General features: G+C 51.9%; 1 protein-coding gene across 4 annotated transcripts in view; it reads right to left on the bottom strand.

Annotated features, from left to right (window-relative positions):
* Positions 1 to 7,527: 7,527 nt before the first annotated feature.
* Zdhhc7 (zDHHC palmitoyltransferase 7) overlaps positions 7,528 to 16,661 on the bottom strand; it is a 29,895-nt gene continuing 20,761 nt past the window's right edge. For all 4 annotated transcript variants that reach the window (XM_020158540.2, XM_020158536.2, XM_074055542.1 and 1 more), the window contains 5 exons: positions 13,882 to 14,006; positions 11,531 to 11,627; positions 11,042 to 11,123; positions 9,732 to 9,862; positions 7,528 to 9,285 (listed from right to left, as the gene is read on the bottom strand). In XM_020158540.2, coding sequence (XP_020014129.1) covers positions 9,109 to 9,285; positions 9,732 to 9,862; positions 11,042 to 11,123; positions 11,531 to 11,627; positions 13,882 to 14,006 — 612 coding nt within the window. In that variant the 3' untranslated portion in view covers positions 7,528 to 9,108. The remainder of the gene's footprint in view (positions 9,286 to 9,731; positions 9,863 to 11,041; positions 11,124 to 11,530; positions 11,628 to 13,881; positions 14,007 to 16,661) is intronic.

The following is a 16,661-nucleotide window of genomic DNA, read 5'->3' as shown; positions in this document are numbered from 1 at the left end:
ACACACCTACAACCCATGCCTCGTGCAGGAAGGGGCCAAGGGCCAGAGCCATTCTGCTGTGGATGTAGAAGGTGCATGTGGTATCATGGATGAGCCCTGACAGAAGCAGAGATCACCAGAGGTCACTCCACCCACGAGGATGGGCTAAGGGCAGGAGGCATATCAGAGGCTGCCAGGGGCTGGGGAACGAGGATGGGCAGCATGTCAGCCAGCTTTCCTTTGTGTGACAGATACCTGAGGAAAACAACTTAAAGGAGGAGAGTTTCACTGAGCGCCAGTGCTCACGCCTGTAATCCTAGCTACTTAGAAGACTGAGATCTGGGGGATCGAGGTTGAAGACCAGCCTGGACAAACAGTTTGTGAGACCCTAACTCCAAAATAACCAGAGCAAAATGGACTAGAGATGTGGTTCAGACAGTAGAGCGTCTGCTTTGTAAGCACAAGCCTTGAGTTCAAGCCCCAGTTCCACCGAAAAAAAAAAAAAAGTTTCATCTTGGCTCACCATTGCAGAGGTTTCAGCCCCAGGTCACTTGGTGCCATCCCTGTGGTCTGAGGCAAGCCTGGATGTCATGTATGAGCACGTGATGCAGCAAAGCAGCTCACCTGGTGGTGAGCATAGGTGATGATGTCTCTCAGTCCCGGCCCAGTGATCTATCTACTTCCTCTCGCCAGGCCCCGCCTCCCCAAGTGACAATCACTTCCCAACAACACCATCAGATTTCAAACCCATCAGTAGCTGCGTCCATTCTTGGAGTCCGAGCCCTCGACATCCCATCCCTTCCCAAACCCCGTACCTTGGAGCACCATTGCACTGGGGACCAAGCCTGCAGCACATGAGCCTTCAGGGGACACTTTAAATTCGAACCACACAGGCCATGATGCTAAGAGGCTGAACTTCTCTGTAGGGTGATGACGAAGTCTTAGAATCAGGTGGAAGTGGAGGCTGCAAGTGGCCATTGTCACGGGTACCTGTGAATGGTTGCTGGATGCCATATGAACTCCAATAAATGACCTTTGTAGGAAACCAATGCAAATACCATCCTGGGTGAGTGTCCACAGTGTGGGGACCTTGCTTCTGCCAGTTTGGTGGGAAAGAGTTGGGGTCCAGGGAAGCTATGACTCTGGCTTCTGCGAGAGACCCCCAAATCTGAAGACCTTAGCAACTGGCAAAGGTATCTTGTCAACGCTGTTGGGGACAGATCCAGATCTTGGCCACTAGCTTGCAGCCTCAGCCCAAGCTGACCCTGGGCCAGGGCATCCCAGCGCCTGGGAGAGCTGGAGAAAAGGAGAGGGGTGGAAAAAGTACCTTGGCCCAGACCAATGCCAGGATGTCAGCGGCTTCAGAAGGCAAGAGCTGCGGCCTTAAAGATCCCCCCGGGCTCCCTCTGCCCAGGATGACCTGCTCTCCAGAGAGACTGTAAGTGTTGCCCTGCTGGAATTTGTTATAAGTGGACTTGGTTTTGTTTAGTTGGTTAAGTTTTTACTTGCTTTTTAAAACCCACAAAAAAACCAACAAGACAGTCTTAAGTGAGGACACTGTTAGGACAGAAAAGCCAAGTTCATGAGGAGTTAGCACACAGGCGAGGCACGACCTTTTGCTGGCCATAGCCTGGCTGCAGAGTGTGTCACCAGGCCATCCCATGGTTATCACTGCTGCCTCTGGAGGGCCTGTTGTGTGCCTTGTGTCCCCTCAGCCCTGGACTATTATCATTTCCACTACCCCAACCACCCCCCAAGCAGGTGCCAAGGCAGTAACTGTTTCCATGTTGCCTTACTGACTGGAAACTGAGGCACAGAGAGGCCAGGGGCTCACTCCAAGTCACACAGCTGGTGACCGTGGTCCTGGGATCTTGAACAGCAGCCAGACAACCAGGTTTGGTGGTCTGTGGCTGCACTGAGCTCCAAAGGCTCACTGCCCCCCACCACCCAGGAAATCCCCACTCCTCACTTCTTCCAGCACTTGTCCCAGAGTAGGGGCTGCCTGCCCCCGAGTCTGGTTCAGGAAGTCTGGCAAGGAAGGGGTGGGGGTGGCAAGAACCCCATTTCTTGCAGGTTCCTGGTGATGCCCAGCCCTAGAGAAAGAGAACAAGCTCCTTCATGCTAAGGTGTGAGTGGTTGATAACAGCTGGGATGGAGGGCGCCTGCCCCAGGTGGGTGTGGTGCTTGTAGGTGGAAGAGAGGCTCCAGGCAGGCATGGAGGGGCAGCATCCATGGGAAATGGTTGCAGACGGGCCACTTGAATCAGGCACACGTGTGGCTGCATGGGTTCACTGCCTGAGCTTATCAGCACAAGCTCTGAGCTGGGGCTGGTTTGTTGCAGTCCCTTCTACACTGGGGGGGGGGGGGGGTTGGCATTGCAGCTCTGTCAGTGCCTCGGCTGGGCTGTCTGCGCTGGCTCTCTGTGGGCCGGCCTGTAGCCGGCCTTCAAGGCCAGACAACTAGCTCTTGTTTCTCTTCTTTTTAATTTTCTTTTTTTTCTCCCTTTGCTGTTAGGAGCACTTGTTCCTATGCTGCAGATGGCTGGGGCCTCACCCAGGCAGAAATCAGAGACAGGCCACGTACAGGCCCTTCCTCCTGGCCACTCCCAATCCTCAGAGCTCCCTGACCACCACCCAGAGGGAGGCATCTCTAAAGTTGCTTATCTGCCTGTCTGCTTTGCTTCCCGGGCTTTTGAGAAATGACTTGCTCATCCTTTACAAAATCCTGTTCCTCTGAGCCTCCCCCACACGGAGCCTGGTGACTTAATGCATGTGACTCCTTGGCATCTTCTGAGTCTGGCAGGCCAACCCAATGAGTTTCGCAGCATCTTGTGGAACTAACCAGCTCAGGTTAGGTTCCACGTTGATGTCACCGTTCACAGCGGGGTGTACTGCCCCAGGACCCTGTGCATACTGTAGTCACAGGCAGGACAGCTCCTCCTTCCACAGCACCCCTCAAGGATCTTCCTTGCCTCTTGCTCTTTCACGATTTACATATGACGACTTAAACTAGTGTCTATTGAGGCGCAGGCCTTGCCAACACATAGTAGGGTGTTTAAAAAACTCTCTGCAGTCCAAACGGATGCATGAGCTATTGGTGGAAAAACTGGACTTTGTGGGCTGAGCAGTGAGGGGCATTCGCTGTCTCCTGGCGCCCTCTGGTGGTCACCGTGCAGACACTGCAGGGCCGACCTCTTCTTCCAGCAGCATTCCCCCCAGCTGAAGGATGTGATGGCCAGATGGGCCCGCCATCCTTGATGGTGGGAGCCCAGGGCGCTGCAGCAGCTCTTGGTTCTCAGAGTTCTGGTTAGGTGACAGCCAGCTTCATTATTATTCGTACTTCTATTATCAAACAGCTAATGTTAGTAACATTGAACATGACAAACTTGTTGCTACCTACCGGTGCCTGAGCAGTTCCTCTGGACCTCAGTTTCCCCATCTGCGATGTGATAGTCTTGAGTATCAAGGGAAGCCCTGCATGTTCAATCTTAGCACAGGACGTAGGGTTTTTTTTTTCCTTTTTCTTTTTTTGGATGTAACTCCACCTTGTTTCTGATAGGACATAGGTTTTCAATAAGCAAGGGCTGTGGTGTAGGGACAGGGGGCATGTACACCTGAGGGCAGGTTACCAGTATGAAGAAACGCCCATTACCATCCCAGGGGGTGTTGGGGAACCACCTTGGCCTATTTCCCCGCCTGTGAAACATGGCTGCCTCTGCTGTGCTGGCTCCCCAGGAGTTGGGGAGCTTGAAATTCGGTTCCTGGACTGGGAGGTAGGCTGGAAGGTGTTCATAGAAGGTTGGACCCCTTGGTTCCTCTCCTTGACCCTGAAGGGGAAGGGCAGTTTACTCTGGGAAGGTTCTGGAATCTGTGGGATCTTCCTTCACCCCATGTCCTCCAGGACATCATGGAAAGGCTCTGACAGAGCCAGAGAACTGAGACCAGAGGACAGAACAGAACACCCAGGGATGAAAGGAAAACACAGTGGCAGCTTCCCAAGAAGCAGAGAGACAGTGACAAGTTCCCAGAACCAGAAAGGAATAAAGCATCCAGAAGCAGAGCTAGAGACAAAGCTGAGGTTCTTCTGGAAAAGCTGTGCTTGCTCAACATGACAGGAAGACCCAAGCCCCAATGTGAAGTCAGGAAAGGAAAGGGGGAGGGTGAGCCCACAGGTGTGGCCCAGAGCCAAACACCACGCTGGTGCTGGAAAGAACCACAGGGCACAGGAGCAGAGGAGCCTAAGAGGCTGGGAGCTGGCTGGGGAGGGACATAAATGAAAGGCTTCCTGTGATTGAAGAAAGGAAAAAAGCAGCCAGGCGCCTGAGGCTCACCTGTAATCGTACCTGCTTGAGAGGCTGAGATCTGGAGGATCAGGACGCCAGCCTGGGCAATTAGTTCGTGAGACCCCTCCTCAACCAATAACAGCGCACAGAGGTGCGTGCCTGTCATCCCAACCTCCGTGGGAGGCTGAGAGCAGGAGGATCACAGTTCTAGACCAGTCTGGGGAGGGGTGGGGGCAGGGTGGGAGTAGCGGTGGTGATAGTGGTGGAATAAATTTGTAAGACCCTATCTCAACTGAAAAAAACTGGGTGTCGTGGCATGAGCCTGTCATCCTAGCTATGGTGTGAAGCCTAAAATAGGATCGTGGTCCAGGCTGACCTAGGCAAAAAGCAAGACCCCATCTCCAAAATAACCACAGCAAAAAGGACTGGGGGAGTGGCTCAAGCGGTAGAGCACCTGACTTGCAAGAGTGAAGCTCTGAGTTCAAACACAAAACTGCCAAACAAAACAAAACAAACAAACAAAAAAACCAAAAGCAGTCACTTAAAATCCTAAGAGTCTGATCCTGCCCCTGGTCGTGCTGGGAGGTGGCAAAGCATACCCTACCTGGAATCCCCATCTTTCTGAGTCATCATCAGAGGGCGAGGGTACAGTGAGGTGCTCTCAGAGAGCCTGCCTGGTAGCCAGCAACTCGCCCTCCACCATGCCACCAGGGTGTGGAAGGCACGGACCCCAGGAAATGAGGATTGAACCCAGAAGTCTGGGGATAGCTGGCAGTGCCCTGGAGAAACTGAGCCAGCCTCATAGGGTCCACAGCAAGACAGGGTGTGGGGCAAAGGTGACATGGTGATGGCTATAAGGGCACGCAGACCAATTCACCTCCAGGAATCGTGAAATGGCACAAAAAATTCCCAGGACCCTATTTGGTTCAATCTATTTGGTTACCTGTCCTGATAATGAAGAAAATGTGTGACAACAGTGACTGGAGGGGGCAGGCAGGTGGTAAACCCCAGGGCCAACAGGAACTACAGGGACCCCACTAGACACGTCATGCCTGGAACCTTCCCCATGGCTTCCTGGACCTCCAGGGAGCTGTCTGCGCCATTTTGCTCTGCACTCTGCTCCCCGCCAGCCAGAGCCAACTGCCCCCTGCCACGTCCCCCCCCCAGATTGTCTGCTGAAGTCATCAGGGCTAAGGAGTGGCTGGGTCCTTGGATCCTAGCAGCATGGTGGTCCACCGAGCTGCCAGAGGCTCACAGGAGACTCCACAGAGAGGGACAGCCCTGGCAGGTTTAAAACAAGTCCCCACAGGGAAGCTGTTGCTTCCTGGTGTAATCTAAACCTCGCGGCAAGGACCCGGCCTGATCCAGTGCTCTGCTGGGTTATGGGCACTGGCCTTTTTTTTTTTTTTTAATTTTTATTTTATTCATATGTGCATACAATGCTTGGGTCATTTTTCCTCCCCACCCCGCTCCCTCCCTTCCCCCCTACCCCTCGCTACCCAGCAGAAACTATTTTGCCCTTATCTCTAATTTTGTTGTAGAGAGAGTATAAGCAATAATAGGAAGGAACAAGAGTTTTTGCTGGTTGAGATAAGGATAGCTATACAGGGCATTGACTCACATTGATTTCCTGTGCGTGGGTGTTACCTTCTAGGTTAATTCTTCTTAATCTAAACTTTTCTCTAGTTCCTGGTCCCCTTCTCCTATTGGCCTCAGTTGCTTTTAAGGTATCATCTGCTTTAGTTTCTCTGCGTTAAGGGCAACAAATGCTAGCTAGTTTTTTGGGTGTCTTACCTATCCTCACCCCTCCCTTGTGTGCTAAAGCTTTTATCATGTGCTCAAAGTCCAATCCCCTTGTTGTGTGTGCCCTTGATCTAATGTCCACATATGAGGGAGAACATACGATTTTTGGTCTTTTGGGCCAGGCTAACCTCACTCAGAATGATGTTCTCCAATTCCATCCATTTACCAGCGAATGATAACATTTCGTTCTTCTTCATGGCTGCATAAAATTCCATTGTGTATAGATACCACATTTTCTTAATCCATTCGTCAGTGCTGGGGCATCTTGGCTGTTTCTATAACTTGGCTATTGTGAATAGTGCCGCAATAAACATGGGTGTGCAGGTGCCTCTGGAGTAACCTGTGTCACAGTCTTTTGGGTATATCCCCAAGAGTGGTATTGCTGGATCAAACGGTAGATCAATGTCTAGCTTTTTAAGTAGCCTCCAAATTTTTTTCCAGAGTGGTTGTACTAGTCTACATTCCCACCAGCAGTGTAAGAGGGTTCCTTTTTCCCCGCATCCTCGCCAACACCTGTTGTTGGTGGTGGTGTTGCTGATGATGGCTGTTCTAACAGGGGTGAGGTGGAATCTTAGCGTGGTTTTAATTTGCATTTCCTTTATTGCTAGGGATGCTGAGCTTTTTTTCATGTGGTTTTTGTGGGCACTGGCTTTTAATGGATTATTCCAGGCTGTTCTACCACTCGCTTCCTCTGCTCATGAAGCTAAACCAAGTTCACGGACAGTAAGGCAGTGGCTTTGCCACCTTACTACTTGGGCAGTATCTTCATCTTCCACTTTCCTGCCAACCCCTCAGTCTATGTAGTGAGGCTACATAATATCCCAGTGGGAGGGACAGTGTTGCAGTAGAGTTCGGTAGAGTCAGACGCAGGCCAAGGTGGCACCCGCCTGGTACTGTGGCTTGGCAATGTGCCTCCAGGTCCCAAGCTCCTTTGGGTTCGTGTTGGGAATGCCATGTCCTGTGAGAGCATCTGTGTCACATGGAAGGCGTGCACAGCAGTACAGTGATGGTGCACTTTGAGTCTCTCCCAGCACAAGTATTCAAATAATGTAAGGGGTGAGTTATGTTGTAGGGTGCTGGGAGTGGTGGCACAAGGGAGAGGTTAGGAGGGCCCTGAGTTCGAAACCAGCCTAGGCTATACAGAAAGACCCTAATGCTAAATAAAAATTGTAGATACCCAAATTCTGGATCACAGAAAGAGATTTTTGCTTTTATTTAATGTGCACTAAAAAAAAAAAAAAAAAAAAATCACAGGGCTACTCAGGACTCTAGGAAAGACCTGCAGTAAAACACAGCTGAACACGGCATGGGCAGCGCAAGGTTTGTGAGCAGTGCCCGAATGATGCTGTCACCTGTCAAGGGCACAGAAGCAGAAGAGGCTCTAGAGACTGGGTCACTACAACTGAGGCAGGACAAGTGCTGTGTCACAGTCACCCAGGAAGAATCCAACCACTTGGAAATGGTTTGCGAAGTCAATTGGTTACTTTATTTCATATAAAAGTTACACTGAAAGGAGAGGTTCAAAGTCAAGTATACTTGATTTGCACGGACTGCCAAGTCTCACAGGATTCAACCGCTTTGATAATTGTTTCGATTCATGAGCAAGTTATACACATTAAAAGCCTCACACTGAAGCTCTACGCAGATGTCCAACCCAGACACACATGTGCAAATGAAGACGCAAAACAATCTTTGAGCTCACCGTCATGCTGTGCTGACCCTCTTGCTGTGACAATCTGTCCCCTCTGCAGTCCCATGGGTTCCATGGTTTGCTCTCTGGGCGAGGGCCAGGCTCAGAGACCCGTGGGGTCTGCCTCTGCACCCTGGGAGCCCTGATGGAGGCTGGGCACAGAGCAACCCACGCCAAAAGAGCAGTCACTGGGGCAGAAAGGCAGACTGTCCCTGGGAGGGCAACAGCACTGTATCAGCACACGGCAGGCACAGGAGACCCCAGACCCTGTCACAGATGGTCTCAACACATCGGCAGCAAAGGTACAGCCCGGGCAGGTTTAAGGCGGGTCCCGGGGTGGTGGGGGGCTGTTGCTTCCTGGCATAATTTTAAGCACGCACCAAAAGTCCAATGGCATTACCTGTGCTATGGGTAGAGGAACAAATCAAAAGCTGCCACACTGCCGCACGCCCCTGCCCAGAGGGGCCGGAAGGCAGCACTCCTCCCCTGCCACACAGCGGGGTTCCTCTGCTCCCCGGGCCCACTTCCCTCACTGAGGGTCCGCTTATACTCTAATGGGCCAGGAAAACAGAGACACCAGCTCCGAGCCCGCAAGCACTCTGGATTTTAAAGTACAATGGACAGGAGGCTATGAAGGCCACACAGGAGTGACTGCTCTTTGGGTCTGGATGCTCTCCATTTGCAATACATTCATAGAAGCCCCACTTCCCTGAAACATCAGCGTCTAGAAACAGCTCCTGTGCAGTACATGGCTGTTAAATATGTCACCTAAACACTGCCGATTCTGACACACATGTGTGCGCGCACACACACACACACACACACACACACACACACACAGGCACACATAGACTTGCTGGAAAGGACAAAGGCTGCCTCTTCCAGGGCATTGGGAGGTTCCAGAAGCCACCTTCTCTGTTCAGCGCATGGAACTTTTCCAACGTCAGTGCAAAGTGTCATGGCCCGTTCAGGCCACCAGGTCTCTGTGGAGACGCCCCTTCTGGTCAGGGAGTGCTGGTGGCAGGGTCTGCAGGACTCCCTGCAGTGGCCACACTGACTTGTGACTGAGAAAAGCAGCTCAGCACATGGGTTTTTCCCAACCCACGGAACATCCCGTAATGTCCTGACAATTCAGCTGTGCAGGAGGTTATGGCATTTGCCACCTTGGGTGGCAGCACGCCTTTCCTGGGGTTACAGGTGAAAACTGCTGATCACCCCATGGCCCTAGGTCCATGAAGCCCTCACTGCCTGCAGTGGCTGGGCAGCTCCACCTGCTGCTGGTCCCAGATGCTGACGGGGTGCCACTACTGCAGACCCAAGTGAGCATCCAATCGAGTCCCGCTGGGTGAGAGGCTCACACTGAGAACTCGGGGCCTCCTTTCCTGGGTCTCAGCTGCAGTCGCCTGAATCGGAAGCCAACAAAGGGGTTCATCCAGAGGAGTGAGGGGGGTCCCCCAAAGACAGACTTCATCCCTTCCCACCGCAGCCTCCGCTCCCATGTGGGCTTCTCACTCTTCAGTCTCTCGATCTCCTGCAAACAGAGAGAAGTAAGAGGGCGACAGGAAGGCGAAGCAGTGCAGGCCCAGCACACAGGGACAGCAGTCAACCTCAGCAGCCACTGCGCTTCAGATGGGTGCTCAGGCAACCACAGCTACAACCTGGGCAGCAGCCCAGACAGCCACAGGAAGTCTCGGCACAGGGCTGCAGCATTTCCACTGCCGCATCCAATGCTCACGGAGCACACTCTGGGCCTGCAGCACACAGGTAGGGAGGCAGTCCACCCCTGAAACCTGGGAGCTGCTGACCTTCAAAGCCAAGCGAGACCTGAAGTGTGCACCAAGGACAGAGAAGCAAGCACAGGGACCCGCCAGGCTTGTCAGCCACCCTGGCTCTCCCTTGCGCTCACAGTGGTACCAGCTGCCCAAGCGTCTCGCACACAGCACACAGCACACAGTGCACAGCACAGTCAGGGCATACCGTTTCGTCGCTGCATATTGAGTGGATCTGGGTGCCAAACATAACCGCAGTGAAAGTGAAAAACAGGAGACCCTCAAGGCACAGGAAGATCAACAGGATCACAGTAATCGGAGGTGAAAACCCGCTGCACTCTGTGAACGAGAGTGAGGTGCTGTGACCGGATGTCAGAGCACAATGCAGACCCACAAGGCGCAGGGTGCTATGCTCAGAGGTGGCCTCCAGCACCGCACAGCAGCATCCAGGAAGAAAGGTGCTCCAGACAGCCCTTCCCTCTCTCCTGGCCGCAGTTTCCAGAGCTACATCTTGAGATTTCTCTGACACTGGATCTGTGTCCAGACAGGAGCCCCTACACCTGCCTCACAAGAGCCTGCTCCCCGCCCACGGGGACAAAACTTGCCCCCAAATACCTGCCTGCATTCAGTCAGTGCCTGTTTGGACTACACTTGCTTGGGTCATTCAATTTAGGTAACATGAAGGGCAGCTGTGGACAGTGGTCAGTCAGCCAATCAGAAAGCAAACATATGGCCAGTGAGACTACTAACTTCCCTCTAGTCTAAAAACCTGCACAATCCAGCAACATCATGCAGTAGAAACTGACTAAGGAAGAACAATCAGATGACCTCAGTATACTGAGTAAAACAACCATGTTCTTTTTCTTTTTTGGCAGTACTGGGATTTGAACTCAGGGCCTCACTTTTGCTAAGCAGGCACTCTACACTTCAGCCATATCTCTCTCCATGTTTGGCAGAACTAGTTTGAACTCAGGGCTTCATGCTTGCTCCACAGGTGTTCTACGATTTGAGTCATGTGCCAACCCTTTTTGGTGCTGGGTATTTTTGAGATGGGGTTTCATGAACTGTTTGCTCAGGCTGGCTTTGAACCGCAATCCTCCTTATCTCTGCTTCCCGAGTAGCTGGGACTACAGGCTAGCCAGTCCACTGGCACCTAGTCCTCCAGTCCTTTTTTGCTTTAGTTATTTTTCAAGTAGGGCCAGGCTCAGACTATGATCATCCTACCTCTGCCTCCATGTATTGGGACACAGGTACATGCCACCATGCCCACCTTGTTTATTAAGATCGGGTCTCATGAATGCTTTGCCTGGGCTGGCCTAGAACCATGATCCTCCCGATCTCTGCCTCCCGAGTAAGCTAGGATTACAAGTGTGAGCCACCATGTTCTTTTCTGTACAAATTTAATTCTTAAAGCACAGCAAAGATTTTCTTTCAAACCTGAACCCCAACTTGTCCTTTGGAGCCCCCTCCCCACCATGGTACCCACTTTCAAGAATGACACACAAGAGCCACACTTACCAGTCCACTGCCCTCGGACACAGGAGATGAACTGAAGCCCACAGAGAATCAGAGCATGGACCGAGGACAGAGCTATGTACATCTAGAAGAGGGAGACGGTTACTAACTTCCCAGCAGTCCATCGCCCCAGGAGCAAAGGCTGATAAGCGCCACGCTTACACCCACTTTATTTGCTGGGAAGGAATAAATTTGAATAGTTGACAGCTGCCTATTCAAGACTGTATTAGATTGACTTTTTGGGAAAATAAGCAAGGGGAAACGATCTCTATCCAATTTCAGAGTAAGATCCTGCACTGACGGCGGGCTATGGCTGGGAGACATCAATCTGCAGCCCCATCTTTCGCCACTGGGACTATTCCCACCAATGCCAGCACAGCAGTGGCATCTGACTTCTGCAGAAAGGGTGGAGGGAAACTGGTCCCTGCTCCAGGGAGATTCTAGTGACAGAAGTGTGAACTCAATATAATCACTTAGCAAACATTTACTTACAGTGAAGAGCACAAAGAATCTCTGATTCTTTTCTCCTACGCAGTTGTTCACCCATGGGCAGTGGTGATCCATTTTCCGAATACATCTTTTGCAAATACTGAAAAGGGGAGTATGAGTCTCAGTACCTCATGCTTTGGGTGAGAAAGCTAGCACACACATTCCAATAAGCACACCGAAGTCATCTACGATACGTAGGTGCTACATTTCCTTAAAGCTTCTCAGTTCAATTACTTTGAGAAAAAAGTATAGGATACTCAGTTAAAGTAGAATAATCTGAAATGTGAATTTCAGGTAATTTTTAGCTGGAGATGTGGCTCAATTTGGTTGAGAGCCTGCCCAGCAAGTGCGAAGCCCTGAGTTCAAACCCCAGTACCACAAAAAATAAAATAAAAAATGAAGTATCATCTGTTGCTAAGGAAAACATTCCATGAACTAACAGGCTTAGAGCCAGAATCACAAGTTTTCACATTCTTAGAGTGCAAACGGACCATGCACACTTAACGATAATGTTCCTGATCCTGAGAGCTTACAAGTTGTAGGTCTGAGTAAAGACAGAAAGCTGAACTTTAAGTTCTTGGAAAGAGCTGGGTGAGATGTTGCACGCCTGTAATCCCAGCACTTGGGAAGCTGAAGGTGGAGGATTCCAACCTTGATGCCAACAGCAGTCCATAACAGAACCTTGTCTCAAATAAGCAAATGCAGGGAAGAGAAGTCGTGGTACCTCCAGGTGGCTCTACCACTCAGTCCATGTGTACCTGAGCCACCTGACTACAGGCCTGTGCACAGTTGTCTTCACTCTTAAAGTTGTCTTCCACCTTTCCCCAACCTACTCCACACATCGGACTTCTAAACTAATTTGCTGTCAGTCAGTTTCAGAAACACCTTGTGCCAACTAACTGCAGCAGCCGGGCACCCAGAGGCAGTGCCTCCGCTCCTGGTTGACATCTGACCCAGCACCGCTCTGTTCATCCACAGCTGCAGTCTTGCTCCCTGACTCCACTACACCTGTTAATCCAAGAACTTCCAAACCATCTCAATTTCTTTTCAAAAAGATTGGGTACAAGTGACATACCAGTTGCCCATTTTAAAATGTGTAGAGCAGTGATTGTAAGTATACCTGCAGAGTTGAGGGACACCCCACCAAAGGAAGCTGTGCCCACATGCAGCCACTCCCCACTGCCCCCCCAGCCTAAGGCAGCCATTACTCAACTCTTCCTCTATTCATGCGTCTTTGCTTTCTGGCCAAGTTGTGTGGATATGAATCTTCCAACACTTTCACTGTAGCCACAAAGCAGGAAAGAACCCTTTATATGGACTCCCTCCCCTTGGAGGCTGTTTCACTTGTTCCTCTCAGCAAACCCCGATCCTCTAGAACGACACTGGTGAGATGACCACACTCCACCGATTCATGTATGGGGACTTGTACAGGGGACTTCAGGAGGAGAAATACTCCCAGGCAGTCCCACTTCACACTGCAATCAATGCCCCTCCAGGAGCAGATGGCCTGAAAGTCAGGACTCGGCCGAGCGAGGAGGAAGCGGACAAAACGCAGGGAGCAGTGGCAGTGCCAGGGAGGAAATATCCAAAGTGCTAGTCCACTCAGACTGATTTGGCTCCTATTAAACTGACCAGTGTTTGCAGCATGTCCAAAAGAAGCCAGCATCCACCCTGCAGAACCACGCCAGGTCAGGGGGACACTGAGTACCTCAGAGTCCTCTGCTTATCTAGAAGGAGGAGCAGCAGGAGTGTGTGTGTATGGGCGGCAGTGGTGGTGATGGTAGGGGAAGCAACAACAATTCTAATCCTACTCAGCTCCATACAGGCCAGGCCCAAGGGACACTGAGTATAGATGCCAGCCAGTGGCAGCTAGGCCCTAGAAACAAGTAGCACCCTATCACGTCCTCTACCTGTTGTCCCATGGGTGTTCCCAGACAGGACCCAAAGTCTGTGTTATCCCCAAACTCCCAGCAGGGCTCCAGGAACTGAGTGGGTGTCTTGAGCCTCGCTGCTCTGTGTGGAGTGGACACCAGTCATACCTACACGGGTGGGCTCCAGGCATTGGGCTGTCCCTTCAATGGTGGGCAGAGCGGACCTGCCGTGGTGGTGCTCTGGGGGAAAGGGTGGGCTCTGTGGGGGGACATATCTGCAGTAGTAGGCTCTGGGGGAGGGGTGTACCTGCAGTGCTGGTGGGGGTCGAGGGGGCATACCTGCAGTGGTGGGGAGAGGGGCGTGGCTGCGGGGGGCGGCGTGGAGGGGCGTGTACCTGCAGTGGTGGACGGGTGGGGGGAGGGGTGTACCTGCAGTGGTAGGGGGAGGGGCGTGTACCTGCAGTGGTGGGGGGAGGGGCGTACCTGCAGTGGTGGGCGCGCTCCGGCTTGATGCAGCAGCACTTGGGGCACTTGTAGACCACCTCGCCGGGCTTCAGCTGGAGGCTCTCCATGTACTCTTTTGTAGCGTTCCCTTTGGGAACCGCCCCCTATCACACAGGAATGTGTTTAGTTTTGGACAAAGGCAGGTTAAAAAAATTAACTTTAGAAACTGACCTTAGATTTTGTGTTAGTTATCAAGTAATCATAGTGCTCTCTAGATGTCACTTAAAGCATATGAAAAGTAACTGACATGGCAGGACTAGAGGAGTCACTCTCCATAAAAATAACGTTAAAATAAACAAACCGACAAATGGCCGAGTTTTCCTTAGCTTAATGCAAGGCACACAAGGCAAAGCCAGTCCTGGGGTTCCCAAGGGCACCACTTGCTCGCTGCCCCCTCTACTGGGAAGGGCTGGTCTGGCCACATGCTGCCCAGGAGTCCTCCTGTCACTGCAGTGAGGACAGTGAACAAAACAATCTCAAAGTGCACTGACTTTTCCTCATGCTGTCAAATACGTGTGGTTCTGCCTGCCTCCCTAAGAACACTATACACCGACATAGTAACCGAGACACAGACCCCAACCTGGTTCGCACACTATCAGTGAGGCAGCCTGTGCAGAGAGGCGTCTCTGCCTCGGCCCCAGTCTAGAGGAGCTGGAAAGCAATGGGACAAGAGGCCATGAGGATGGCCAGGGTCCCCCATAAGCAGGATATCAACTAACCAGGGGAGGAAAATGAGGCCTGGACAGTGGACGGTTAAAGCCTTAATACTTTGCTGTGGGGACAGTAGACATGTAATGAAAAATGTGTTTGTGAGAGATTACTCTGGAAGCTGTGACAGGGCAAAACAAGGGAGGCACAACTGCCTGAGAGGCTCTGAAGCCTCAAGGTGAGAATTGGGGCTTACAGTGTGTGTTTCTGGAGAGGGAGGCACCAGGTTGGGTGGGCCCAACATCCAGGGGCACAGCGAAAGCACAGGAGAGGGGCTGGGCGGTGAGAGCCTTCACTCAGAAGAAGCATGGCTGAGCTCCTTAAACCCCAGCTGCTGGCCACAGTGCTGAAGCTCTACTGGGCGAGGCTGCATCTCAATCTCAGGTAGCTGGCAGGTGAGATGCAGCCTCAAGCAGGAAGGCAGGGCTAGCATGGCGCCTCCCCACCCCAACCATCTTGCTCACTCCCTCCAAACCAGGACCTGTCCCAAATGGGAAACTGGAAACCATTCCTAATGCTCAAACTGCCTTCCCTTGAACAAGTTCAGTTAGGGGTTAACCCTCGTCTTTGAAAATTTAGATCACAATAAGTAAAACATGTTACTTATATCTCACAACTTGGGGTCTCTGACTAACTCTCCCCCACTGATCCAGAAGTCTTAACACTGCTGATTTTATAAAATGACAGTTCAGTGGCATAATTTCCTCAATAAGGAAATGAACCAGATTTTAAAACTCCAAACACCTTCCTCTCTGAGCCACCCACGCACTTTTCCATAGTGAAGCAAAGCCGACATGGTACGCCTGGTGCAGCTGTGGGAGGCAGGGTCACTGCCACCCTTTCTGGATCACTGCCACCTGGTAACTGAGAATGTCGTTTCTCGAAGGGGAAGCCAAGCACCCCTGGTGACCATTAGGACTTGAGACTGGGCTGCACTTCTGGGACTTTCTGGTTCTGGTTGTTCCTTTTTTCCCCTCTATGTAGCCTAGGTTGTCCTGGATCTCATGATTCTCCTGCCTGAGCATCCTGTAGAGTGCGGATCACAGATAGCACCATGGCAGCTCAGGCTTTCCTTTCTGCAGCTGGGAGCCCTGAGCGGATGTGGCCCCAGGGCAGGTCTCTGTTGCAGCAGGCCTTGCATGTTGTCCCCACGGTCAGAGCCTTGTGAGGTGCAGTTGAGCAGTGCAGAGGCACCCTGTGGAAGTGGGGCTTGATGAAAGCAGAGAGCCCCATTTCCTCCACACCAGGGGAGGCCATGCTTCAGCACGTCACACACCCTGTGGATGGACGTTTTCCTAACAGTCTTCTTGAATATATCCCACCCTCCCTCCCCAGGTAGCAGTCTGGGGCCTTCCCAACCAGGCCTTCCAGACAGCCTTGTGACCTGAACCACCTCACCTCCCCTGCCCTCCTTACTCCACCCTCCCTGAGAAGCTGTGTGGTTTCCTTTTCCACATCTTTCCATCTCTTCCCTGCCTCCCTGTCCTGCAACCAGGGTCCCCAGAACCTGCCCAAAGGGCAGTTCAGACCTACCGATCAATTTATGGAAAACCCAGGACTGCGGTGCAGGTTGAAGTAACTACAAGGAAATCACTACAAAGTTCAGACGAATGATTGCGTCTCTTCAATTAACCCCGACTGCAAGTGTGAGACCCTCAGTCAAACCCTGGAACCACCAAAAGAATCAGAACAGGAGGGAGACCTTGGGAACCCTGGAGAGGAACTATGACATGAAGGGACAGGGAAATGATCACAAGGTGCGACCCTTACTTGGGTCCTGACTTGCACAAAGACTAAGAACAGCAAGATAGCCAAGGACAGCGACTCCCTAGACAGGCACTTGGGGAACAGTAAAGTGAGTCACGGGGCTCTGGCACTGTGCTCGTGTTTTCAAATTGTCCTTTTTAATCTACAGATGAAGCAACCTAGTATGTGGAAAGAAAGGGAGCAACAGGCTGTCACCACGAGTGGGTGCAAACACGTGGAGAGTTTTACAGGAAGTTAGTAAAGAGGCAGGGCTCTGGAGGCACTAGCTGCCTCCCCAGCGGCCC

This window comes from Castor canadensis, chromosome 15 (assembly GCF_047511655.1).
Source record: "Castor canadensis chromosome 15, mCasCan1.hap1v2, whole genome shotgun sequence".
NCBI lineage: Eukaryota > Metazoa > Chordata > Mammalia > Rodentia > Castoridae > Castor > Castor canadensis.
Note: the sequence above shows the minus strand (reverse complement) of the source record. Positions and strands in the feature narration are given on the sequence as shown.